The 27,562-nt window shown below is 43.5% G+C and overlaps 1 protein-coding gene across 4 annotated transcripts in view; it reads left to right on the top strand.

Annotated features, from left to right (window-relative positions):
• ubr2 (ubiquitin protein ligase E3 component n-recognin 2) overlaps window positions 1-27,562 on the top strand; it is a 162,512-nt gene that overhangs the window by 55,119 nt on the left and 79,831 nt on the right. For 2 of the 4 annotated variants that reach the window (XM_085980818.1, XM_085980809.1), the window contains exons 10-15: window positions 1,129-1,217; window positions 2,726-2,824; window positions 11,445-11,611; window positions 12,426-12,525; window positions 16,277-16,405; window positions 18,504-18,687. In XM_085980818.1, the coding sequence (XP_085836944.1) occupies window positions 1,129-1,217; window positions 2,726-2,824; window positions 11,445-11,611; window positions 12,426-12,525; window positions 16,277-16,405; window positions 18,504-18,687 (768 nt within the window). Of the gene's footprint in view, window positions 1-1,128; window positions 1,218-2,558; window positions 2,658-2,725; window positions 2,825-11,444; window positions 11,612-12,425; window positions 12,526-16,276; window positions 16,406-18,503; window positions 18,688-27,562 lie in introns of all 4 variants that reach the window. The other 2 variants (XM_085980815.1, XM_085980805.1) reach the window with 1 other exon arrangement.

The following is a 27,562-nucleotide window of genomic DNA, read 5'->3' as shown; positions in this document are numbered from 1 at the left end:
TCCACCTCCTCTTGCTTTAATGGTTTAAAATCCTTTCTACAGTCCTCTTTATCCTTTCTGTTACGACCTTGGTTCCAGTTCAGTTCAGGTGCAGCCCGTCTAGCGGTACAGCTCCTTCCTGTGCTGGTGCCAGTGTCCCATGAAGTGGAACCCCTCTTTGCCATACCAGTCTTTCAGCTACGCATTTACTTTTCCTGACATGTTTATTTCTATGCTAATTCGCACGTGGCTCATATAGTCATCTGGAGTTTACCATCTGCTTTTTAATTTAGCACCTAGCTCCTGATGCTTCCTTAGGATTTCCTCCCTGGTCTTCGTGGCGTCATTGATTCTGACTTATCACAACAACTGCTTCTCCCTTTCCAACTTCCTTTAGTAATGTTTCAGCGTAAAACAGGCATGATTGAGTTACGTGCACATTTTCTTGGAAACAACCAGCACAATGCTGCCCTTAAGCTGAAACTTTCCAGAAATTGTAGCCTTTTTTTTTTTAAAGTTCTGCTATATTCAGTGATATCTATTGGGTAACTTGAGCCATTCGGATCAGACAGGTTCTGGATTTGATTCGCAATCTGTGCTGATTTGACCGATCTCAACTCTGGCAAAGATAGGGGAGCAAAATTGGCTTCACTGCCTATAAGTTCCTTGGAGGAAAGTCGGGCAGTATTTATAGTCCTGATCATCATACGGTGAACTGTTATCTATGAGCCCAACTGGAAGTGTGTGCAGGCAAAATGAAGACAAGATCAGGCTCCGCTCTGATTCCTCTGCAGTTAAGGCATCTGCAAGCACTCCATGACAAATTTCATATGTGAATGATAGCCATTTGGGTGAAGTACAGTGGGTCACTGATGCCCTTGGAATCGTGTCCCAGCAAAGGTTTGACTCCTGACTTGCCAACTTATTGGATTCCTGCATTCTACAGCAGATGGACTAGGCTGGCAGAGGATAAATGTGTCTAGTTAAAATAATTAGAGTTGGTATGGTCAAAATCACTTGTAACACAAGAGTTTGCCATGTGTCTGGTAATCTGGATAAATAGATTTCCCATTATGACAGTAACATTATGTTTCTTGTTTTTCTCCCTTCCTGCTCCCTGAAGAATGATTATATATCTTTATTCAATAGGAGCACGAAATATCTATCATCAGTTGTTTATGAGCAGCCTCCTGATGGATCTGAAAAACAAAAAGCTATTTGCAGTTCGATTTGCAAAAGTAAGTGAAGTATTGAATTACGTTGTATATTAATGATTTGTATAAAGACAGCTTTAATCCATTCACTGAGAAACCTATTTAATTATTTGTCGTCTTATTGTGTATCTGGTTTTGTGCAATATTTTGTTCTGTTAATTTCTGGAATTAACAATTTTGATGTAACATGAGGTTTTTTTGCTTCTGAAATAACATTCACTTCAAGAAAATGTAGCAAGAAAAATAAGCTATATCTTTTTTGGTGGTAATAAATAGATTTTTTGCTTCCTGTTGCCTTCCTGTATATGGTAACTTTTTCAGATGCATCTAAGCTATAATTTTGTAGTTTCAGGATAAAAACACACACAAACTGATGTGTTTACCACTTGATTTATCTATGACTAATGTACTTGTACATCAACTGGCCCAATCAGGTTACAGTTAATTATGTTTTGTGCTTGCAGTTTATTAATTGTGGTAGCATTGTCCCATTTATTATATTCTTCTTTAATAGATTTCGGTTTGAAAATTTATGGCCTTATTCACGAAGGACTGAAATTTCTCTTCCAGTTAAAAATAGCTACTCTGAAATTTAAGTGTGTAGGGAGACTAGGTGTGGCACTGTTTCAATGCCCTGTCCTTTCATCTCTGGGACCTGAGTTTGAATCCAGCCAGATTGATGGAATGAAAGAACCCTCTCTCTGCTGGTTGTTGCAGTCCTGTAGGGGATGAGTCTGATCAATCCAGTTCTTCATGGGTACAGCACAAAGCTCCTGACTATTCTAGACCAGATTGGCAGTCTCACTGAGGTCGCAAGAATGATTGGTGTGGGGAAATACAGTGGGGTCAGGAGGAAAGAATCTTAAAGGTGCTGTTCTGTTTTATGCTGCACCTAGGCTTGCATAACCTGACTTGTGACTGCTTGATGCTGACTCTGGGTGACAACAGTTAATGAAATGTATAGTTTCCCACCAGTGAAATTCCCAGATAAACCTTGCATGTGCAAAAGGCAACCATACCCATCCAAAAAACATGTACTCTGGAGGGATACATATTTGTTAAATTAGTAAGTCTTACTAAGTTTGAAATTGAGACCTATGGAAAGTGGTGGGAAATGGAATGAAGCACTATGTGGAAATAAAGCAAGTGATGCATTTCCTTAAATATCATGAGGTTTGACTCAGTAAATCTGTTTTTAAGTGAGCGTGGATGAGCGTTTGCTCACTTCTTACGAAATCTGTACAAAAGTATGTTTGTCCTCCACCCTTTTTGGCATGTGAAGCTTAATAGTTAGAATTAAACTCGGCATTTAATTCTGAGGACCGTCTAGACATGACCTGGAGGTGAATTTATCTTGTTGTTTAGAATTACCAGCAGTTGCAGAGAGATTTTATGGAGGATGATCACGAGCGGGTAGTGTCAGTGACCGCTCTATCTGTCCAGCTCTTCACTGTCCCGACTTTGGTGAGTACAATGTGTTTTCATTCAACTCATTTGTCCCCCTCCTTGCCTCTTCTCTGCCTTTTCATTAGAACTATGAGAGGTTGCAGACTGACTATGTGAATGATGACCACGACAGAGAGTTCTCGGTTACCGATCTTTCAGTGCAAATTTTCACGGTACCTTCCTTGGTGAGTAGTAATTCCAATTTGACCGAGCACAGCAAGATGTGTTGGTGGCATTACTATGTGAAAATTGGTTTTCTGTGGTATAGCTGTGGATCAGTAGGTTAGGGAGAGTTCTGAGCCACAGAGATCCAGAAGGCTCCAGGTTTGTAGTCAGTCAGTACTGTTGGAGCAGCTCTCAGCTGGGGTGGCAGATTAGACTCCGGACTCAGTAATTAGGGGGGGGAAAGGTGGCTAGGATTCCCAGTCCTGATTGTTACTTAATGGCCCCCTGTGTGTGGAGACATTGGGTAAGGATAGAATCAGTGTCATTTCTCGTATCCCCAGTCTGTCAATGGTCATTGGGCTCACAGCTGAAGAATACCCACTTCGACAAGGTACGGGAGGGTGCTGTGTGCTCATGGAAGTGTACTGTAATAATTTAAAACCTAGAGAAGAGGGAGAAAAACAAGTTGGCGCTCTGATTATAAACCGAATCTAGTCACCTATGTTCCATTGGTAAGCATTTCCTCCTGACCTCTTTTTAAAAACCTTTTTAAAATACATCTGTTTAACCAACTGTTAGTTATCTCTCCTAAACCTCCTGGGAAGGCTTGGTACCTAATCTTTTCTTTCTCTCTGAAGCACATTGGGACAGTTTTTCTTCATTGATCGCACTATAAGTCTTAAACTTAAATAAAACCAATTACATGGGTATGAGGGGCGAGTTGGCTAAGGTAGATTGGAAAAATAGATTAAAAGGTGTGGTAGATGAGCAGTGGCTAGCATTTAAAGAAATATTACATAATTCTCAACAAAAATACATTCCATTGAGAAACAAAAGTTCACGGGAAAAGTGATCCAACTGTGGCTAACTAAAGAAGTTAAGGATAGCATTAGATTGAAAGAAGAGGCTTATTATGTTGCAAAGAATAATCGTAAGCCTGAGGATAGAGTTTCAGAAACCAGCAAAGGTTGACCAAAAAATTAATCAAAAGGGGAAAAAATAGAATGAGAGAAAACTAGCAAAAAATCTAAAAACAGATTGTTGTAAGAGTTTCGACAAGTATGTAGAAAGGAAAAGAGTAGCAAAAGTAAACGTTGGTCCCTTAGAGGCTGAGACAGGAGAAATTATTATGGGGAATAAGGAAATGGCAGAAACGTTAAACAATATTTTGTATGTGTCTTCATAGGAGAAGACCTAAAGCATAGCGAAAATGGTGGGGAACCAAGGATCTAATGAGAGTGAGGAACTTAACATAATTAATATAAGTAGAGAAAAATTACTAGAGAAACTTATGGGACTAAAAGCTGACGACATCCCCTGGACCTGACTGCCTACATCCTAGGGTTCTGAAAGAGGTGGCTGAAGAGACAGTGGATGCATTGGTTTTGATCTTCCAAAATTCCCCAGATTCTGGAGAGGTCCCAGTGAATTGGAAGGACACAAATGTAACCGCTATTCAAGAAAGGAGGGCGAGAAAAAACAGGGAACTACAGGCCAGTTAGCCTGACATCAGTTGTTGGGTAAATGCTGGAATCCATTGTTAAGGAAGTGGTATCAAGTCACTTAGAAAATCATAACCTGATTAGGCAGAGTCAACATGGTTTTATGAAAGGGAAATCATGTTTGACAAATTTTAGTTTTTTGAGGATGTAACTAGCAGGGTAGATAAAGGGGAACCAGTGGATGTAGTATATTTGGATTTCCAAAAGGCATTACAAAAGGTGCCACATAAAAGATTATTACGCAAGATTAGGGCTCATGGGGTTGGGGGTAAATTAGTAGCCTGGATAGAGGATTGGTTAATGGACAGAAAACAGAGCAGGGATAAACAGATCTTTTTCAGGTTGGCAGGCTGTAACTAGTGGGGTGCCACAAGGATCAGTGTTGGGGCCTCAGCTATTTACAATCTATATTCATGACCTAGATGAAGGGACCGAGTGTAATGTATCCAAGTTTGCTGATGATACAAAGCTAGGTGGGACAGTAAGCTGTGAGGAGAACACAGAGTCTGCAAAGGGATATAGATAGACTAAGTGAGTGGGCATTAAGGTGGTAGATGGAGTATAATGTAGGGAAATGTGAAGTTATTCACTTTGGTAGGAAGAATAGAAAAACAATATTTTTTTAAATGGTGAGAAACTTCCAAATGTTGGTTTTCAGAGAGATTTGGGTGTCCTCGTGTAAGAAACACAGAAAGCTAGCATGCAGGTACAGCAAGCAATAAGGAAGGCAAATGGCACGTTGGCCTTTATTGTAAGGGGGTTGGAGTATAAGAGTAAGGAAGTCATGCTGCAATTGTACAGGGCCTTGGTGAGACCACACCTGGAGTACCATGCACCGTTCTGGTCGTCTCATCTAAGGAAGGATGTACTTGCCTTGGAGGAGCGTGCAATGAAAGTTCACTAGATTGATTCCTGGGCTGAGAGGGCTGTCCTATGATAGATTGTGTAGAATGGGCCTATACTCTCTGGAGTTTAGAAGAATGAGAGGTGATATCATTGAAACATACAACATTCTGAAGGGGATTGACAGGGTAGATGCTGAGAGGTTGTTTCCCCTGGCTGGAGTGTCTAGAACTAGGGGGCATAGTCTCAGGATAAGGGGTAGGACATTTAAGACTGAGAAGTGGAGGAATTTCTTCACCGAGGTTGTGAATCTTTGGAATTCTCGGCCCCCACAGGGCTGTGAATGCTGAGTCTTTGAGTATATTCAAGGCTGAGAGCGAGATTTTTGGACTCCAGGGGAATCAAGGGATATGGAGATCGGGCAGGAAAGTGGAGTTGAGGTCGATGATCGGCCATGATCATATTGAATGGTGGAGCAGGCCCGAGGAGCTGTATAGCCTACTCCTGCTCTTGCAACTTATGTTCTTGTATCAATGCAATTTATTGCTGTATTTGCTGCTGTTTGTGAACTTGGTGCAATGCGTCAGTCCTCTAAGGACTGTAAAACTATCCCAGCATGTGGTGTTTTGATTGATCTGTCTCCGGAATGGTAAAACAAATCAAGTCCTGCATCCCTTAGCTTAATGAATAGCACGTTGGTATTAATTTGGAACAGACTCGAGGGGGCTGAATGGACTAGCCCTGTTCCTAAATTCCTATGCTTTAGAATGTCTCCTCTTAACTGTTGGTCCACTGTAATGTCCAGCTCAATTACAAAAGTAACCATAAGAAAGCACAGAATGAGAAAGGTCCATTGGTGCACAGAAGCTCTTCAACAGACTATGCTTCTCAACCCTTCTGCTTCCTTGAGGATGTTTGTGTTAAGTTTCTTCTCGTCACATTCATCAAAGATGATTGTGCAACTCTTGGATAAATAATGCAGAATGTACATCATTATTTTGCGTGTGGCGGGAGGAGAAAATGCATTTTTTTTGTAGATCCACAGAAGCTTTGAAAATTGTGAGCCTCACTGATGCAAAATTGTTGAAGATGATGTAGGAAGTCTGAATGGTGCACCAGGTGGATTACTTGGCCTTTCTCCACTGGAAGTTGTGGTGGTGGGTTACTTGTCCTTCGTACACTGGAATATAGGTTTGAAACCAGGCAAATCAACGGGATGACAATCTCTTTCTATTGCTTGTGAGTGCTTTGTGAATATAAGTTTGACAATCTTTAAATGGACATCAGCCCACCGCACAAAATTGCACATTTTTGGGACTAATTACTGATCATACTTGCATAGGGATACCTGGTGTGGGAAATGGAAGAATGCACAATGATGTGATCGAGGATGCTCTTGAGATTGGAATTACGGCATATTGCAGGAACATGGTAGATTTGTTTGTGCTAAACTTCACCTGTGAATATCTGATTACAAAACTGGGTATAAAAATGTGCCATTCCCCATTGCTAGTATTTGCACCTGGTTCCGTATATTGTATAACCCTGTTGCCTTTATAGGGCAGTCATCTGTTGCAGCCACTTTTAACAGTCCCGAATAACTTCTTGTGGAATTAAATGGAAAATTATGGCCCAGAAATTCGGGTCGGAAGCTTCCCGCGGGTGCAAGCCTCCGACCTGCACTTAACTACCGCGCCGGCCGTTGAGCTGTGGGCCCGCGTGGTATTCCGATCCTGGGCCTCCTCCAACTGCCGGCGCACAGTGCTTGCGTATCCCAGGGGCGGAGTTGGTTCGAAGCGTCCCCTGGGATCACATGGGCCATGGAGAGCCAATGGTAGCAGGGAATGCTTCATTCATGAATTTGACAGGAAGAGCTGTCAAACCGATAAATACTATAAGCCCCAAAACATAACTAAAACTACAAATAAATTTTTAAAAAATCACATTTTTAAAATAACTATAAATTACATGAAATAGCTATTTTAAACAATTTAACATTTTGAAAAAATTAATTACATTTTCTAATGGGGCTAAAAATAAACTTACCTTTTAAAGTATTTAAAAATAATAAACCTGTGGAAAAAATGTTTTAATTTTAATCAATTCACAACTTACCTTGTTAAAAGCAGGCCCTGCGCCTGCTTTTTAAAAGTGTAACTGCTGGAGACTTGCCCTCCCGGAGAAACCTGCAAAAAAAAACGTAAGTTCGATGCGCATGCGCTGCTTCGCACACGTTCCATCTGTCAACCCCTTCTTTCAAGGGAACGGAAGTTCCGGTTTCCTGCGCATGCGCAGTGCATGCACAAAACCGGCACTTTCGTTGGGCCTATGCGTGAGTACCCAGTGCGTACTTGTGCGTGGGGACCTGAATTTCTGGGCCATTATATATGTTAAAAAAAAAGTATATTTTATATTACAGCCACTTAATTCGGCCAATATTTTTTTTTATTCGTTCATGGGATGTGGGTGTCGCTGGCAAGGCCAGCATTTATTGCCCATCCCTCGTTGCCCTTGAGAAGGTGGTGGTGAGCCACTGCCTTGAACCGCTGCAGTCCGTGTGGTGAAGGTACTCCCACAGTGCTGTTAGGGAGGGAGTGACAGGATTTTGACACAGCGATGATGAAGGAATGGCAATATACTTCCAAGCCAGTATAGTGTGTGACTTGGAGGTGGTGGTGTTCCCATGCGCCTGTTGCCTTTGTCCTAGGTGGTAGAGGTGGCGGGTTTGGGAGGTGCTGCCGAAGAAGCCTTGGCGAGTTGCTGCAGTGCATCTTGTAAATGATGCACACTGCAGCCACGGTACACTGGTGGCGGAGGGAGTGAATGTTTAAGGTGGTGGATGGGGTGCCCATCAAGTAGGCTGCTTTGTCTTGGATGGTGTTGAGCTTGAGTATTCATGTTGGAGCTGCACTCGTCCAGGCCAGTGGAGAGTTCCATAACACTCTAGACTTGTGCCTTGTAGATGGTGGAAAGAGTTTGGGGAGTCAGGAGGTGAGACACTCGCCACAGAATACCCAGCCTCTGACCTGCTCTTTGCCACAGTATTTATGTGGCTGGTCCAGTTAAGTTTCTGGTCAATGGTGACCCCCCCAGGATATTGATGGTGGGGTATTCGGCGATGGTAATGCCGTTGAATGTCAAAGGGCTGTGGTTACACGCTCGCTTGTTGGAGATGGCACTTGTGTGGCACGAATGTTACCTGCCACTTATCAGCCCAAATCTGAATGTTGTCCAGGTCTTGCTGAATGCGGGCATGGACTGCTTCATTATCTGAGGAGTTGCGAATGGCACTGAATACTGTGCAATCACCAGTGAACATTCCCACTTCTGACCTTATGATGGAGGGATGGTCATTGATGAAGCTGCTGAAGATGGTTGGGCCTAGGACATTGCCTTGAGGAACCCCTGCAGCGATGTCCTGGGGCTGTGATGAGTGACCTCCAACCACCACAACCATCTTCTTTTGTGTTCGGTATGACTCCAGCCAGTGGAGAGTTCTCCCCCCCAATTCCCATTGACTTCAGTTTTACTAGGGCTCCTTGATGCCACACTCGGTCAAATGCTGCCTTGATGTCAAAGGCAGTTACTCTCGCCTCACCTCTGGAATTCAGCTCTTTTGTCCAGGTTTGGGCCAAGGCTGTAATGAGGTCTGGAACCGAGTGGTCCTGGCGGAACCCAAACTGGGCATCAGTGAGCAGGTTATTGCTGAGTAAGTGCCGCTTGAAAGCACTGTCAACGACACCTTCCATCACTTTGATGATTGAGAGTAGACTGATGGGGCGGTCATTGGCCGGATTGGATTTATCCTGCTTTTTGTGGACAGGACATACCTGGGCAGTATTCCACATTGTCGGATAGATGCCAGTGTTTTAGCTACAGCTTGGCTAGAGGTGCGGCTAGTTCTGGAGCACCAGTCTTCAGCATGACAGCTGGGATGTTGTCGGGGCCCATGGGCTTTGCTGTATCCAGTACGCTCAGCTGTTTTTCTTGATATCACATGGAGTGAATCGAATTGGCTGAAGACTTGCTTCTGTGGTGGTGGGGACCTCTGGAGGAGGTCGATATGGATCATCCACGTGGCACTTCTGGCTGAAGATGGTTGCAAACGCTTCAGCCTTGTCTTTTGCACTCACATGCTGGGCTCCACTATCATTGAGGATGGGGATATTCATGGAGCCTCCTCCTCTCGGTAGTTGTTTAATGGTCCACCACCATTCATGACTGGATGTGGCAGGACTGTATGTAGTGCTTGTGTTATTCCCTTGTGTATATAATGATCCGAATCACCTGAAGAACACTAGAGCAGGGTTGAATCTGGCGAGATGCTCCTGGATAGAGTGGCCACCTGGTTATTGCAGCCAGTCAGCAGGTCCTGTGGGGGACTGTAATGGATATATTGTACTGTATATAACTTGTGCATAGTCCAGAATTTTAGTGGTATTGTATATCACATCACTCTGGCTGTTTGGCAAATTAACTTGAAAAATTGATAGCTAACAGTATTGGAAGCAAAATAAATGGACCTCAATTGAACTTTTTGAAGATAATCAGTCTATGGAATTTAAATGCTTTGTATAGTACTTGGTAAAATTAGTTAATTGCAGTTCAAATGGAAGCTTGCAGAAAAGAATCTAAAAAATATTATGCTAAGTTATTCACGTTATTGTACTCATCTGGAGTGCAAATTAAAAGTCCGCCAATGTTTCCAATACAAAATAAATCATTTTCTATCCCCATGTACACGATGGGGTGAAGTTAAGTTGGAAGAGGCTTGTGCAGAGCATAAACACCAGTATGGACCTGTTGGGCCGAATGGCCTGTTCCTATGCTGTAAATTCTATATGTACAATTCCATACTGGACGATGCCTATTGTGCTACTAATCGGCCAGGAGACTTTGCGTCACTGAGCTGGATTAAATAAGAATTTCTCCCCCCCCCGGCCCCCCTCAATGCTATTTTAGTGAACAATTATCTTATTTTTCTTTCTCCTGTTTCCAACCATATACACAAAATTATAAATAGGCCAGGTCATTGCATCAGCCTTCTAACCGTGTCAGTTCTTTGAAAAATAAATCCCTTTTCCCTGCTCTCTGCCCATCACCCTGCACATTTCTTGGCACCAATACTTTTGTGCACATTCCCATTTCTGCTAATAAAACAAATCATATCTTGCGTTTGAAATTGAAGCTAATTGTATTCTCAAAAATGTTTTTGGTTTCATCAAATAGTAACTGCCTTTCTGATTTGAGTAATAGCTATCTGGGAATGGGCATGCTCAAACTGTTCCTTTGTTATTGTGTCAGGTACTAATGAAATACAAATAAATATGATTTAAAGGTGTTCAGAGTACATTTGTAGCATTGAAAGGGGTTGAAATGCTGAGTTTTCACCAAAATTTAATAAGCAATTTCTTCTTGCGGTGCTTTATAGAAAGTGGGTGTGGTAAAATCCTTTGGTCTATCGAATGAAAATGAGAACTGTCTGCTGATTTATTAATTGGAAGCTTTTTATTTTTGCATATGTGTGACGTGACTTTTTTTATCCAATTGATTTCTATAAAATAGCTGCACTGGGCAAACAAGTAAAGCTTGATTTTCTATTTATTACAACATTTCTATGTTTGCATTTTCATCACCATATGGTAACGAAAAACAGTGGCTTCTTCTATGCTACCAAAGCATGTTTTACTCATGTGTATTTTCTTAATAAAGTTGTGTATTATGTCAGGTCTAGCCTCCCAACTGAATGAACAATTCGGAATCTGCTCCACTGTTGTGGCATAAGTGAGTGTTGAGCTGGCAACTAAGAAATATGCAAAAGCAGTGAAGGATGGCCTGCCCTTGGATTTTCCACCTATATGTGTGGGGTCTTGCCGCTCGATGTTGCTTCCTCCATGAGTTTGAAAAACGTGTTTGTGTAATTGGGAGTATCTGCCAAATCCCAACAATCTGTAATGGTGCATTACAAATGTACTACCTCATCGGGCCGTAGATATTGTATTTTCCCCCTGCATTTACATCTTTTATTGAGGGGTGTGATGTTTATATCTTTGTGCCACAAATGTTGCATTGAAGGAAGCAAAAGTTAACAATGTTGTTCAGCACAACATTGCTATATCCATGTTCAGTTTCTCATCTCGTTTTGGCTTATAGTTTCCCTCATTTTACATTGCTATTATGTCGAGTTTATTTTGTTTTGGGGGAGGGGGTGAGGGTTAGTGTTGCTTCCTCAACTCATAACTACATAAGGAAACATCACTGCAGTGTTTCAATTAATGGGACTGATGCATTACAGGCTCGCATGCTGATAACTGAAGAAAACCTCATGACAACTATAATTCAAACCTTCATGGATCATCTGCTGAGACAGCGTGATTCTCATGGCAGGTTTCAGTTTGAGCGGTATACGGCCATACAGGCTTTCAAATTTAGGAGGGTGCAAAGTCTCATTGGCGATCTAAAGTAAGTGAAAATGTAGCCTTTTAAACATTTTTTAAAGTTCTTTTGTAAAGATGTCTGCAAGAGCATCTGGTGAATGCCTCCATCTATCTGTTGATCACTGAATTTGCAGTGAATGTAAAAAAAAAAAAAAAAAAATTCCCAAGAAAGCAACTAGTATAATGAAAAATAATATATTCATTTTGATTGTTCAGTTTGGCAGTAAAATTACTGTAAATCAATTTTTAAGGTATTGTAGGACTGGTAGCTCTCGATAGCTCAACAAAGGTGTCTGGTGGTGAATTGTTGCAATGACATGATGAAATGTACGTTTAATGAGAGAGCTGTTTGATCTTTTTGAGTTACTTGGTACAAATCTGGTGACTCATAATTAAATGAAACATTTTTGGTAGTAATCTGACTAGTTATAACTTCCTTTAATCCGCATTTTAGTAATATAGTTATGTTAAGACGTGCCAATTATATAACTGGTACTATTCATAATACGAAGTCTACAGTGAAGTCAATATGTTGATGTTTGGAGCATTCATGACAACTATTTCTCACAGAAAGGTACTGCTTTTAGTTGCCTCTGCTTTCTTTCTGGTTCACAAGTTTTGTCAATTTACCTGACTTGTGCAATTACACAATTTTAGTGCTATTAAAACCCAAGCTTTGCATCAATTAATCTCCATGTCAGTTTACCTCATCTTTATTATATTTAGCCTGAGTGGTATCCTCGCTTATGGTACATGTTCTTTTATATAATTTTCAAAAAAGTTCTCAGAAGTCCGAATGTACAAATTGTTTCTAACATGTAGTGCTCTTTTCTTCACAGGTACGTATTGGTTAGCAAACCCACAGAGTGGACAGACAAACTAAGGGAGAAATTTCTGGAAGGTTTTGAGGTCTTCTTGCAGCTATTAAAACGCATGCAGGTTGGTTCAGAATGTTTACTTCCAACAATAAAATGTCAGGACATTAACAAACAGGTGATTAGTTCCAAATGGAAACAATTTCATTTGAGATAAATAGGTGAAGTTTGCTATTAGCATTACATTTCCTTGTCACGTTTACTTAATTTTTCAGAACAATGCAAAGACATCAGCATGAAAATATTTTTGTGTTTTTCCTTGGCTTGCATAGCTTAAGTAAATGCAGCTGAACAAGACCACAAAATAACTTTTCAGGTCTATCTTGATCTTTGGGCTTTGGTTGAGTTCCTTTCGGAAGTTGACCACAGTAAACGTCAAACCAGTATGTTTTAATTGCCAAGCTCAGACGAAAATGCCAAATTGTATACATTAAAAAAAAAAGCAGATACTATCCAAGGGTCTAAAGGGGGTGGGGTGGGGGGTGCGGGTGTGGCTGGCTGGCATTAAAATTGAAGGTCCTAATTTGGAAGGCATGTGCAATAAGGACAATAATTTGGAATGTCTGTCCTACAGGTGTGTGAGGTACTTTTAACAGGTTTAAGAGTGGGAACCTCTAAGAAAGTATAGTTGATCGCTAATTCAATTATCTGTTGAGTTGAGATTTATTTGTATTTGAATTTGGTTTTCAATTAAATTTCTGTTTAATAGGAAGGAATATAAACATAGGACTGTACATCCTGTAGCTTTAAGATACATTTATGATGTTGATAAATATTTCCCTCTTCAAATATGTACAACTTGTATGTTGGTTTAAAATCCAATTTTAAAAATGCTGCCAAAAAGTCCTCGAGAAATGTGTTGAAGAGAATGTTTTTATACCGTGAGCTGCATTGCTCAGTTTATGAGACAACTTCTGAAAAAAGGGATTTTTCAGTCAGCTTTCCTCATCCTCCTTGGTGTTTGGAGTATTCAGAACTGGGACATTCTGAATATGAGCTAACTACATATAATATAAATGGCTTTTTTCAATCCATCTTGGAGTTGTACAGAATGGAGCTTAGCACGTCCTGCTGAGATGACTTGGGTGGGAAGGAGGGTGAGCTTTCAGGTGCTCTGTATAAGGTCATTAAATCAGCTGAGTTTGAAGGTCCTTGTTGGACGATGCTTTGAGTCTCCCAACTGAATCTCCTTTCCCAATTATCTCCCAGTTATTTGGCAGAGTCACACTTTCTAAGAAATAATTGTTCTTACTTAGGTTGAAGTGCCCATGTTAAATCCCAATAGGAACACATTTTGTTCGAGATGACGAGCTCACTTTCATGGCAAGTGAACTTTCGAGGTATTTCCTAAGATCAACCATCTGGAATTGAGGGTGGCTTTCTTGGCTCTTCTGGAACTAGATTGGAACTGACACGTTAGCTAATGGTTGGGCAGCACAGCAGTTGTCTGCATCATCAATCTCTTCGACAATAGTTCCTGTATCCAGAATTCTGTAGAAATTATGATTAGCGGGAGCACAGATGATCAGTGGGCAAGAAACTCATTATTCTGTGAGATTATATAATGAAAGAAGGACCTGCATTTATATACGGTAGCGTCTTTCATGGCCTCGAGAGGTCCAAAAGCACTTCACAACCATTTAAGCACTTTTTGAAGTGTAGTCGCTGTCGTAATGCAGGAAACGCAACAGCTAATTGTACACAGCAAGGCCCCCACAGACAGCAATGTGATAACCCAGGTAATCTGTTTTACTGATGTTGGTTAAAGGATAAATATTAGCCAGGACACCAAGGAGAACTCTCCTGCTCTTCTTCGAAATAGTGCCATAGAATCGTTTACGTCCACCTGAGCGAGCAGATGGGTCCTCGTTTTAGCGTATCATCCGAAAGACGGCACTCTGACACTCCCTCAGTACACTGCACTGGAGTGTCAGTCTAGATTTTGTGCTCAAGTGTCTGGAGTGGGGCTTGAACCCACAACCTTCTGTCTCCAAGGCAAGAATGCTATCAAATAGCAGATTAAGTAGATGTATGCCACTGAGTCAAATTCAGATCCACACTGGACCTGCTTTTCTTGGTTGGAATGACAATTTTACCACCTTGCTGCAGTCAGTTATCATCTGAATGCCTGGCTATTGAACGAGACAGGTTTTTATGATAAAGTATTACAGTTTAAGTAGTGCATGTTCTACACAAAGGTCTCTACGATATAAATGGAACAAATTTGCACTTTGAGAACTTGGCATCAGGTAATGACGACAAAAAACACGTTTGATGTTTCTCATTAGGATTTGCTTGGTTTTTGGTCAGTTTCTGAATGTGATTGTCTCCTCATTGAAAAGGACAACCACACTCTTGGGAGGGGGGGGGGGTATTACTGCATAAAAATCCTCATCGTTTATCGATTATGTTGCAATGAAGAAGGCAGCTAGAATTACCTACTTTGTTAGGTTCATGTTTTTGAATAGAAACATCCTTTACATAACATGCATCTGTCTAACTGGCTGCATTCTATCCCTTTTGAAACAATAGTTTTGTGAGCAATTATTATGTTTCTGCATATAATGGTTGATGCCCGGGAGAGGCTCCCGTTTTCCACTGATGTCAAAAAAACACTTCTTAAAGGGATGTTTCTGTTGTGACTTTCTTGTTGGTTGCATTGGTCTATTCTAGTGCTGTGTAGAGGATGTTTCTGTTGGAAGAATGAAGAAGACCTTACTGGCTTGTTTCAGCAGAGTAGTATATTTTCAAACTTAAGATCGTTTTTTTGACACTACAAAAAACATTCTATTGCTGATAAATAGTTGGCGAGGTGACGTGCTCCTAGCAGCTATTCCTTTAAATTGTTTTTTTGAACTGTCCCGTAGAGAGAGGTGAAGGAGTGCTGTGAATACTTGCAGTACTTTATTTCAAGCCAAAGCTTATGAAATATTACAACACAATGTAGACTGATCTGACAAAATATAATTTTTTAACTTTAGCATTGTGTGGCTTTTGTTGTATGCCTCTCCGGCCAGAAGTAGTTACATTTCCCCGGTAAAAGCCTGAGTCCTTATGTCAGTTAAGTCACGTAGCTGAACTATATTTCTTGGCTGTTTCTGGGTGCTCGATTTTATTTGTTCACTGCATGTGGGCGTCGCTGGCAAGACTGGCATTTATTGCCCATCCCTATTTGCCCTTGAGAAGGTGGTGGTGAGCCGCTGCAGTTCTTGTGACTTTTTTGGAGTGGTTTTCGGGCAGTTGAGAGTCAACCACATTGCTGTGGGTCTGGAGTCACACATCGGCCTGACATGGTAAGGATGGCTAATGTCCTTTAGGGACAGAAACCTGTGAGCCAGTTGGGTTTTACAACAATCCGGTAGTTTGATGGTCATCATTACTGATATTAGCTTTTTAATTCCAGATTTATTTAATTCCCCCAGTGGTGGGATTTGAACTGACTTCTCTAGATTATTAGTCCAGACCTCTGGATTACTGGTTGAGTAACATAACCAGTATGCTACCGTACCCCCGAATGTATCTAACCCCGATGCGTCTAATTATGATTTTGTATTCACAGCAGTAAAAAAAAATGAAAAGCTGATTTGTTTTATATTTAAGATTCTAGGAAAAGCCTCCGTTTACTTCAAAATGGTATCTGAACTCTTTAAATTGTTGCCCTATCTGATGTGTCTAATTTGTGATCCATTTCGCATAACTATTTCTTCAAATCACTAGCTGCCTTTTTACACTGAATCATTTTGTTCTAATTTTTAACCAGACCTGTTCACATTAACGTGTTGCCTGTATAAATTTCCTCATGTTGTTCTTTGCAGGGAATGGATCCGGTAACAAGACAAGTAGGTCAACACATAGAAATGGAACCAGAGTGGGAGGCAGCATTTACCTTACAGATGAAGCTCACACACATAATTTCTATGATGCAGGAATGGTGTGCCTCAGATGTAAGTCTCAATTCCAAATCATATTTCATCTTCTGTAGTTTTGCTCATGGACAACTTTTATTTATAAAAAAAAAAAAAAAAAAAAAAAAATCTTGGCTTCAGTAGGTCTCAGTGGCTGATGTCTATTAGTGATAAATTTGAGTTCCTTGCTAATTCAGGAGCCCAGGGCATTATCTGACCCAGGCATTCAACTTAGTGAAAAAATTCAGTTAATTCTTTGAGTGTTTACAATAACTTAGTTGAACTTTCAATTACAACTTTTAAATAATTATTTCAACTTGGTTAAACTTTCAGTTGGTGCAGTGTTACGATAGCTGGCTGCTGTGTTTAGGGATGTAATTCTATGATCTGATTAGTTGCTGCCAACATGGCTGGTAGCACATTGTTGGGACAAATCAAGCTGGAACCCTACATTCAGGCAGTTCTATATCTTTTATTAAAAAATTAAAAAAAAAAAATAGGTTTGAAGCATTGTTTATGCAACAGGCTACATTGGATAGACTCTTTGAAATCAAACTTCTGCTTTGTGTATTTCTGAAGGGTAGCTAGCTTGCTCAAATACACAATTTAATCTCATCAGTTTAGATTTCCATGTCAAATTTTAGCCTTAATCTGTACTGTGCAAATTTTGCAAAATGAACAGAAGTGAAATGTTACTTGAATTTTGTCCTGAATGTCTAACCCTTCAAGTTACACAGTATTGTTTTAGCTATAGCAACATTGAGATTTTTTAAATATATATATGGATTACTTGATTGAAGACCGAAGCATACTACGTGGTTTGAAGTACACTAACGGATGCTTAATGCTGCTAAATTGCTTAGAAATTACAGCCTGGAAACAGGCCATTTGGCCCAACAAGTCTGTGTTGGTGTCTATCCTCCACACGAGCTGTCATCTGAATCCCTTGTGCCTGTCCTGTTTCCGTATCCCTTTTTCCTTCATTCACATATCTAACCTATTCTTGAATGTTGACATGGTCTTTGCTTCAATCATTAGTGCATTCCATAGCGCCACAACCCTCTGTGTAAACATTTTTGCCGCTCTCTGTCCTAAATCTCTTGCATTTAATCTTGTACCTATGCCTCCTCATTCTAGACCCCTCAATCACTAGAAACACAGCCTTCAGTACTGGATGTGATATTCTTATAACCCTCTTGCTGCACTTCCTGCTTTAGCCTTGTATTTATACAAAGCAAATTTAATTTATATTTATGCACAAAACTAGGTCTGCCTATATGACAGTACTGTGAAATGTGTCCAATACCTTAACCCTCCCAAGTTGTAGCAAATGTATCTGAATTCTTCTGTGCAAGGTCCTTTTCTTTTCTGTATTCTTCCAATTATTGTTTTTGGTTGTGCTCATCCAGTTGCCATGGCCTTGACAAATAGAACATTTCTTTCTGTTCTCACTAACCATTTTCAGTGTTGAGTACTTCAAGCTTGGATATAATGGAGTTGTAATTCTATTGAGAAGTTTGGAATAAATACGTATGGATTTGTGCAATTTATATTGAGGATATACATTTTTGAGACCTAACGCACAGGGTCTCAAGATTGTATCTTGAATCATTTAATTTTTCATTTTTATGTAGGTCAATTGCTGTTGGCCAGTTGGGTGTCAACCTTCACAATGATTACAATAGGATGTTTCCACTGAAACATATACTCCAAAAATTATAATGATTTTGTTTTGCAGAAAGGAAGTGCTGGAGAAAACAATTGTTAGCATTAGCAAATACACTTAATCCCCATAAGGTTAAATATAGAATGTGGGAATAACTGCAGAAGTCGCAACATATAAAATATTGCTAGCATTTTCTCAACACTGATGTATAGGACAACTTCTTGGTGTTTCTTGGTTGCAGGTTCAAGACTATTCATCAGCCAATTCTCTGATAACTTTTCTAATCACTGCTGAAATTAATTTTTGAGCACTTTTGTAATCCTTGCCAAACTCCTCTTACAAACCCTGCTTCTGAGACTTAGATACTGTTTAAATGAAACTGAAGTCTTCACAGTTCAGTTCATCGATATATTGCGATCTATGTTTAATATTCCAGTACAACTAATCTTTTTCATTTCCTTTCTATTCCAGGAAAGGGTTCTTATTGAAGCCTACAGGAAGTGTTTGATTGTTTTATTACAGTGTCAGAGTGGACCTTGTGATGGTGAACAGCCGATCACTTTGAGTATGTGTGGACATTCATTGGATAGTATACAGTATCGTGTATCACAGCATCAAGTCAGCATCCATTTGCCAGTTTCACGTTTGTTTTCAGGTAATTATGCATGCACTTTTTATAAAAAAAAAAAAAAGATGATCAAACTGAAATAAAAGCAGAAAATGCTGGAAATATTCAGTAGGTCAAGCAGCATCTGTGGAGAGAGAAACAAAGTTAACATTTCAGGGCGACGTCCTTTCATTCTGCCTAACAGTTGAACAAGGTAGGGCCTCGGTGTGAGGCCTTCTTTCATTGTCCAGACCCGGCAGTTAACGAATTTTATAGCCTGTTTCTAGTCTGCCAGTTTCAGGAGGGTGTATAATGTATTTCATTCAGCAAAGTTCCAGTTACTAGATGGTTGATGAAATTAAATAAATAAATGGCAGAGACTGATCGGACTAGGAATTAATCAATATTTAGAAACAGATGAACTGAAGATTTTTGGTCTGTTCCTTTACAGGAATGCTTATTCATGATGTAAGTCAGGAAGCGGTGATTAGAATGGTGTTAAACAGGGAATGGATAGATTATCAGTTTTTAGCATGGGCAGGAGAATGTCCAAATTGCATCTCTAATTGCCAAGTTTGTATTTGGTCAGATTAATAGCTTAGCATTAACAAAATGGTGGACCCAAGGCAGTCGAAGTTCCAAGAAATGTTTTTAAAAATCTACTTGAGCTATTTGGCGTAGAGAGCCAGCCAACCTTCCCCCCCCCCCCGCCAGGGGAGCAGCTGAGATCTTGGCAGGTGCGTGTAAATCCCTTGCATCAAGAGGCTTTTGGATTGTTTTTCTGATTAATCTCGGGAACTGCAGACTAGGACATTGAGCTCAAGACCTGTTGTTCACCAGTACCCTGTATCTCGTATCATTCAGTATCCAGATTATTCCAGGCCTTATTTGCTCAATTTGGCTAATTCTCATTGGAAGCACCTGAACATGGAGGACATCGGTTTTCAGTCTCTGGTATTAGTAGGGGTAGTGGTCTTAAAGAATGGGTCATCTGTACAGCCGCCAGAATTATTTGTAGTTCAGCCAATAGATGGCCTTTCTGCTGTTGGCCCTTTTTATCCTCTTAGTTAGGGAATATATAAACAAAATGCTCCCCTGTAAGCATGGGTCCCTATGGATTGCATACAACAAGTTAGCTCAGCCCCTTTAACGTAGCCTAACTTGTTCATGCAGAGTTTCTCAGTAGTCCAGGGCCATACTGGGACATCCTCAGCACAGTGGATCCTTATCCATTTCTTTTGTCGTGGCAGGAGTTTGTTCTCCCTGCGGAATATTCTATTGACTCTATTACACTTGGCACAGCCTTGTAGATAATGGATAGGCTTTAAGTGGTCAGAAGCTGAGGCACTCGTCGCAGAGTACCCAGCTTCCATCCTGCTCTTGTAGTCACAATGTTGATCTGACTGTGTCAGTTGTAACCTCCAGGATGTTGGTGGTGGTGCATTTGGCAATGCTGCTGTCAATGAAGGTAAAGGGAAGGTGGCTGAGCTTTCTCTTGATCAAGATGGTCATTATGTGGCATGAGTTAATATGGCGCGAATGTTACCTACCATATGTTATTGCCAAAGCAGCTGAATGTGATTGGGTCGAGGCTTCTTCCTTGAGGTGCTCTTGCATTGATGGCTTGCGGCTGTAAGGACTGGCCTCTGACGATCATAACCATCTTTTTTGGTGTCAGGTATGACTTCAGCATTGGAGCATTTTCCCTTTGACTCCTGATGACTTCACTTTTGCTCAGGCTCTTTGGTGTCAAATGCTGCCTTGATACCAAAGGCAATGACTGTTGCTTCTCCTCTGGCATTCAGCTCTTGCGTCCATGTCTGCATCAAGGTTGTAATATCTGTAGCCAATTGGTTCTGGTGGAACCCGAACTGAGCATCACTGAGTAGCTTATTGGTATGTCGGCGTTGCTTGATGGCACTATTGATGACTCCTTCCATCAGTTTACTGATGATTGGGAGGAGGCTGACAGGCTGGTAGTTGACTGACTTAAGTTGAACTTGTTTTTTGTGGATAGGACCTAGCTTGGCAATCTTCCACGTTATTGGTTGAATGCCAGTGTCATAGCTGTGCTGGAACAGCTTAGTGGGGAAGCGGCTAGTTTTGCTGCACAGGTCTTCACTAATTATTGCACTTGGCACATGTCAGGGCCTATTGCTTTTGCTGTGTCCAGTGAATTCAACCGCTCTTCAATGTCATGTGGAATGAAATGAGTTGACTGGACACCAGTATCTATGATGGTTGGGACCTCGAAGGCTGAGTAGAATCATTCACTCAGCACTTGTGGCTGAAGACACCTGCAAACACTTCAACCATCTCTTGAACTATTTGCAGTGCCCATGATTGAGGATGGAGATATTGATGGAACTTCCTTCTCCTGTTAGTTGCCTGGTTCTCCACCACCATTCTCAATTGATGTGATGTGGCTATAGAGCTTTGCTGTGATCCATTGGTTGTGGGACCGCTTGGTTCTGTCTATAGTGTGCTGCTTTTGATGTTTAGCGTGTAGGTAGCCCTGTTTATGTGCTTCACTAGATTGGTATATCATTCTATGGTATGCGTGGTGCTGCTCCTGGCATACCCTTCGAAACGCTGCTTTGAATTAGAGTTGATCTCCTGACCTGATGATCGTAGATGGAGGGCTGCACCAGGTTACAGATTGTGGTGGTACAAAATTCTACTACTGATGGTCCGCAGTGCCTCACTAATTCCCAGTCCTTCATCTGTGTCAGTTAGCATGGTGGTAGTGCAAGACTATCTGATGGCGGATATCCACACGGAAGATGAGACTGTCTCTTCACAAGAACTGTGCGGTGTAGTCCTTCAAGTTATGGATACATTGTGATACACCTATCAATTCATCCAATGAAAAGCGACGAGTTAAGACAATAGCTATAGGTTTTTATTGGCTAAATAACAGAGCCCACCCTCGTGGGTGATCGGCTCCAACAAGGAGGAATACCAGCCAGTCGACCACCTTTTATACCTGGGCAAGTAGGTGGAGCCATGGGCGGAGTCAGCAGTGGTCAGCCCAGGTATAACAGCGTGACAAGAGGCGACCTCGTGTAGTGATACACTATGGTTATCACTGTTTACACTGTTGTAACGATATAACAGTGATAACCATAGTGTAACGATAGTGAACGATAAAAGTGGTTTACCACATTCACCCCTTGTTTAGATTTGAGTCCGGCGGGGTGAAGTGTACTACCAGTTCGGGTATGTCGGTCTGTCCGGAGGCCTCGTAAGCCTTTCCGATCGTCGCGGCGGCGGTGATGCAGTATCCGATGTTAATGCTGGTGTCTGCGTGGTCGGCGAAGGCTCGTGGGGTTCCGACATGCCGTCTACCTGGGCTGGATTTGGGGGGGTGGTGGGGGGGGGTAACGGTGGTGTCTCAGGGATGCCCGAGGGTGCGAGGTCTCGTAAGGAGACTGTGTCCTCCCGCCCGTCTGGGTATGCCACATAGGCGTACTGGGGGTTGGCGTGCAGGCGGTCCACCCTCTCGACCAGGGGGTCCGTTTTATGGGCCCTCGCGTGCTTTCGCAGCAAGACGGGCCCCAGAGAGGTCAGCCAAGTTGGTAGCGTGGTTCCTGTAGTCGACTTCCTGGGGAAAACAAACATTCGTTCATGGGGGGTGGCGTTAATGGCAGTGCAAAGCAGTGACCGGATGGAATGCAGCGCTGCCGGGAGGACTTCCTGCCAGCGAGAGGTTGGGAGGCCCTTAGATTTTAAGGCTAAGAGAACGGCCTTCCAGACAGTCGCATTCTATCTTTCCACCTGGCCGTTCCCTCGGGGGTTGTAGCTGGTGGTCCTGCTTGCAGCAATACCTCTCGCTAGTAGGAACTGGCGAAGTTCCTCGCTCATGAAGGAGGAGCCCCGGTCGCTATGTATATAGTTCGGGAACCCGAACACGGCGAAGAGGTCGTTCAGGCATTTGATGACCGTGGTACTGGTCATGTCTGGGCAGGGGAAGGCAAAGGGGAAACTGGAGTACTCGTCAATGATGTTGAGGAAGTACACATTACGGTCAGAGGACGGGAGGGGCCCCTTAAAATCGATGCTCAAGCGCTCGAAGGGGCGGGTGGCCTTGATCAGGCTTGCTCTGTCCGGCCTAAAGAAATGCGGTTTGCATTCGGCACAGGTTTGGCAGTTCCTGGTCATGGTCCTGACCTCCTCGATGGAGTAGGGCAGGTTGCGGGCCTTAATGAAGTGGTAAAGTCCGGTGACTCCGGGGTGGCAGAGGTCGTTGTGGAGGGTCTGCAGTCTATCAATTTGCGCGTTGGCGCATGTACTTCGTGATAGAGCATCTGGGGGTTCGTTCAGTTTACCAGGCCGGTACAAGATCTCATAATCATAGGTGGAGAGCTCGATTCTCCACCTCAAGATCTTGTCGTTCTTGATTTTGCCCCTCAGCTTGTTATTAAACATAAAAGCGACCGAACGCTGGTCGGTGAGGAGGGTAAATCGTTTGCCTGCCAGGTAATGCCTCCAGCGTCGTACAGCCTCCACGATCGCCTGGGCCTCCTTCTCGACCGAGGAGTGTCGGATCTCAGGGTCCTTGAGAAGAAGGCCACCGGTCTCCCCTCCTGGTTAAGGGTTGCGGCTAGGGCGAAGTCGGATGCATCGCTCTCCACTTGGAAAGGGATAGACTCATCCACCGCGTGCATTGTGGCCTTAGCAATGTCTCCCTTAATGAGGGAGAAGGCTGCGCACGCTTCTGCCGTCAGGGGGAAGGAGGCGGACTTCATGAGGGGTCTGGCTTTGTCCGCATAATTCGGCACCCATTGGGCATAGTAGGCGAAGAGCCCCAGGGTCCTCTTCAGCGCCTTTGGACAGTGGGGGAGGGGAAGCTCCATGAGGGGGCGCATTCTTTCGGGGTCGGGGCCGATGACTCCGTTCTCTACTACACAGCCGAGGATGGCAAGGCGCGAGGTGTTAAACACACATTTCTCCTTATTGTAGGTGAGGTTCAGCCGTTGGGCCGTACGGAGGAATCTCTCCAGATTAACATCATGGTCCTGCCGGTCGCGGCCGCAGATGGTGACGTTATCTAGATAGGGGAACGTGGCTTGCAGCCCGTTCTAGTCAACCATCCGGTCCATCTCCCTTTGGAAGACCGAAACCCCGTTGGTGACGCCGAAGGGAACCCTAAGGAAGTGGTAGAGGCGGCCATTCGCCTCGAAGGCGGTATACTGGCGGTCCTCAGGGCGGATAGGGAGTTGGTGGTAGGCCGACTTAAGGTCGATGGTAGAGAAGACTCGGTACTGTGCAATCTGATTGACCATATCAGATATGCGGGGAAGAGGGTATGCGTCCAGCTGGGTGTACCGGTTTATGGTTTGGCTGTAGTCGATGACGAGGCGGTTTTTATCGCCGGTCTTAACGACTACGACCTGGGCACGCCAGGGGCTGTTGCTCCTCTCGATGATGCCCTCTTTCAGGAGACGCTGCACCTCCGAGCTAATAAAAGCTCTGTCCCCGGCGCTGTACCGCCTGCTCTTGGTAGCGACGGGTTTACAGTCGCGGGTGAGGTTGGCGAACAGGGAGGGGGCGGAACCCTGAGGGTGGATAGGCCGCAGGTGGTACGCAGTGGGCAGTTTAAAGGCTGTTGGTTGTCGACTGTGAGTGGGGGGAGGGGTCCACCGTATGCCAAAGTGACACTTTGAAGGTGGGATTGGAAATCCAGCCCTAGTAGGACGGCAGCGCAGAGTTGGGGCAGGACGAGAAGTTTAAAATTTTTATACTCCGTGCCCCTAACCGACAGGGTCACAACACAGTATCCGCTGATGTCTGTTGAATGGGACCTCGACGCCATCGAGATCCGGTTGCGCGTTGGCTGGACAGTGAGGGAGTAGTGGCTCACCGTGTCTGGATGGATGAAACTCTCCGTGCTTCCGCTGTCGAACAGGCAGGTCGTGGCGTGGCCGTTTACTTTGATGTCCATCGTGGACTTGGACAGGTGATGCGGGCAAGCTTGGTCCAGTGTGACGGAGGCTAGTGTATGGCTGAGCGAGCTGCTGTAGTCTGTGGGTGAGGCTGTGGTCGGGTCTGGAGACAAGGTGGCGGTCGAGTGTGGTGAACAAAATGGCGGTGCCCACGACGTTGCATAAAATGGCGGAGAAGATGGCCGCCCCCACAACTCACATGAGGCACTGCCGGTGTCGGTGGCCTTGATGAAAGATGGCCGCCCCCACGACTCGCATGAGGCACTGCTGGCGTCTGTGGCTTTCCCCCTGCAGGCCTTCGCGAAGTGGCCTTTCTTGTGGCAGTCGGAGCAGGTCGCGTTTCTTGCAGGGCAGCGCGCCCTCGGGTGTTTCGCCTGGCCACAGAAAAAGCAGCCGGCGGCCCGATCGCGGGGCTCCGATGTCGCAGCCGGTACCGGGGGTGGCGGTCCCGATCGGGTCCGGGACGCCGAGGTAGGTCCCAGAGGCGGCGGTGCGAGGGGTATTGCGGTCGGGGTCGGGCCCGAGTCCCAGGGTCGCGCAGCACAGTACCTGGAATACGCCTCGAGGTCCCGATGGGCTACTTCCAGAGAGCGAGCGAGGGCTGCAGCTGTGTTCAGGTCGAGGTCCTTTGATTCGAGCAGTCTTTGCCGTGAGTAGTCGGACCGAAGGCCTTTCACAAAGGCATCGCGGATATTCTCTTCAGTATTTTCTGCAGCCGTTACAGCTTTAAAGTCACAGTCCCTGCCGAGTGTTTGTAGCGCCCGTAAAAATTAATCTACAGACTCTCCTGGCTGTTGCGGGCGGGATCTTAGGAGATGTCTGGCATACATAGAATTTACCGGGCTCCGGTACTGCTCTTTCAGCAGGTTGAGGGCGGCCTCGTATGTAGTAAGGTCCTGGATGAGTGCAAATACTTTAGGGCTCACTTGGGCGGTCAGAACTCTTAGTTTGGATCTCTGAGGCACGCCGGATTCTCCCAGGTAGGATTCGAAACAGCTCAGCCAGTGTTTGAAGTCGAGGGCTGAGTTTGCTGCCTGTGGGTTTAGATCCAGGTACGGCGGTCGGAGGGCTCGCAGCCAGGCCGGCTGTTGTAGCTGGGCGTCTGACTGGTCGTTTGGCTGCTCCGTTAAAGACATTTCAAAATTTAGCCAATAAAATTGATATACCTATCAATTCATCCAATGAAAAGCGACGAGTTAAGACAATAACTATAGGTTTTTATTGGCTAAATAACAGAGCCCACCCTCGTGGGTGATCGGATCCAACAAGGAGGAATACCAGCCAGTCGACCACCTTTATACCTGGGCAAGTAGGTGGAGCCATGGGCGGAGTCAGCAGTGGTCAGCCCAGGTATAACAGCGTGACAAGAGGCGACCTCGTGTAGTGATACAACAGTGTAAACAGTGATAACCATAGTGTAACGATAGTGAACGATATAAGTGGTTTACCACACATTGTTAAAACCTTATGAATTATGCCATTTGAAATTTTTTAGCTGGCAGGGGACACTATTAGTAGTGTCAGTTTCGGCCTGTAGGATTTGAGTTGCAGTGCCAATGATTTACAGATTTTGGTTGTAGGTCATCTCGATTTATTTGAGATGAGGATTATGTTGTTCTTGAACTTACTGTTTTCCCCGAAGGTGGTCTTGCTGTTGTGTTTTAGTCAGGGGATTGATGCTTCATGTATTTTTAATCCTCATCGATTGGATTATTGTGTGGATGTGCGCAGAGTGTTTTATTTTATGTTTGTTGAACTCCGGATCAAGGAAATCCCAGCAAATATTTGTGGTGTTACAAAAGAAGGTCTTGGGCAACTTGGTGGCAAAGCAGCATATTGTGCAATGGCTAATGGAGTTAATTCTCCCTTATACCACTTAGTGGGTAAACTTCGAGAGCTCAGGTTGAAGGCCATTTTACTTGTTTCATGGTTATTTCTTGGGGTTCACTTAGTGAAGGAGTAAAGATTAATAGCAACAAGGAAAAAGAACTTGGAATGTAGGTAACAGAAAATGCTGGAAATATTCAGCAGGCCAGGCAGCATCCGTGGAGGGTCCCAGACCTGAAATGTTAACTCTGTTTCTCTCTCCACAGATGCTGCCTGGCCTGCTGAGTATTTCCAGCATTTTCTGTTTCAGATTTCCAGCATCCGCAGTATTTTGCTATTATATTCGAATGTAGATAGATGAATTCAAGACGCAGAAGGATAGAATTGGGAAACTGGAAGCAATAATTGCAGTAGAAAAATTACATTGTTGTTTTAACTGAAACTTGGCTTCATCCACGGCATAACTCGGAACTAAACATTCCGGGTTTTAATGTTCTCCCAAGAGAGAGGGGGCAATGTATTTGCAGAATTAGGTGAATCTTACTATTCTAGAGAATGGGCAAAACTGTGGCAAATGTATTTCACTATATGCAAGTGTGAGGTCATCCACTTTGGACCTAAAAAGGATAGATCAGATTACTTTCTAAATGTTGAAAAGCTCGAAACAGTGGAGGTCCGAAGAGTCTTAGGGGTCCATGTACATAGATCGTTAAAATGTCATGGACAGGTACAGAAAATAATCAAAAAGGCGAATGGAACGCTAGCCTTTTTATCTTGAAGAGTAGAATACAAGGAGGTAGATGTTATGCTACAGCTCTACAAAGCCCTGGTTAGACCACACCTGGAGAACTGTGTTCAGTTCTGGGCACCACATCGTAGGAAGGATATATTGCCCTAGAAGCGAGTGCAACATAGATTTACCAGAATGATACATGGACTCCAAGGGTTAAATTCTCTCGGCACAAGTCAGGAGTGTGATGGAATACTCTCCACACCCCACCATTTTAAACATTCACTCTCTCCACCACCGATGTACCGTGGCTGCAGTGTGCACCATCTGCAAGATGCGCTGCAGGAACTCGCCAAGGCTCCTTCGGCAGCACCTTCCAAACCCGTGACCTCTACCACCTAGAAGGACAAGGGCAGCAGGT

This window comes from Somniosus microcephalus, chromosome 3, assembly GCF_052327205.1.
Source record: "Somniosus microcephalus isolate GS21.2 chromosome 3, FLI_Smic_1.0, whole genome shotgun sequence".
NCBI lineage: Eukaryota > Metazoa > Chordata > Chondrichthyes > Squaliformes > Somniosidae > Somniosus > Somniosus microcephalus.
The sequence above is the reverse complement of the archived record's forward strand: the minus strand, read 5'-3'. Positions and strand labels throughout refer to the sequence as shown.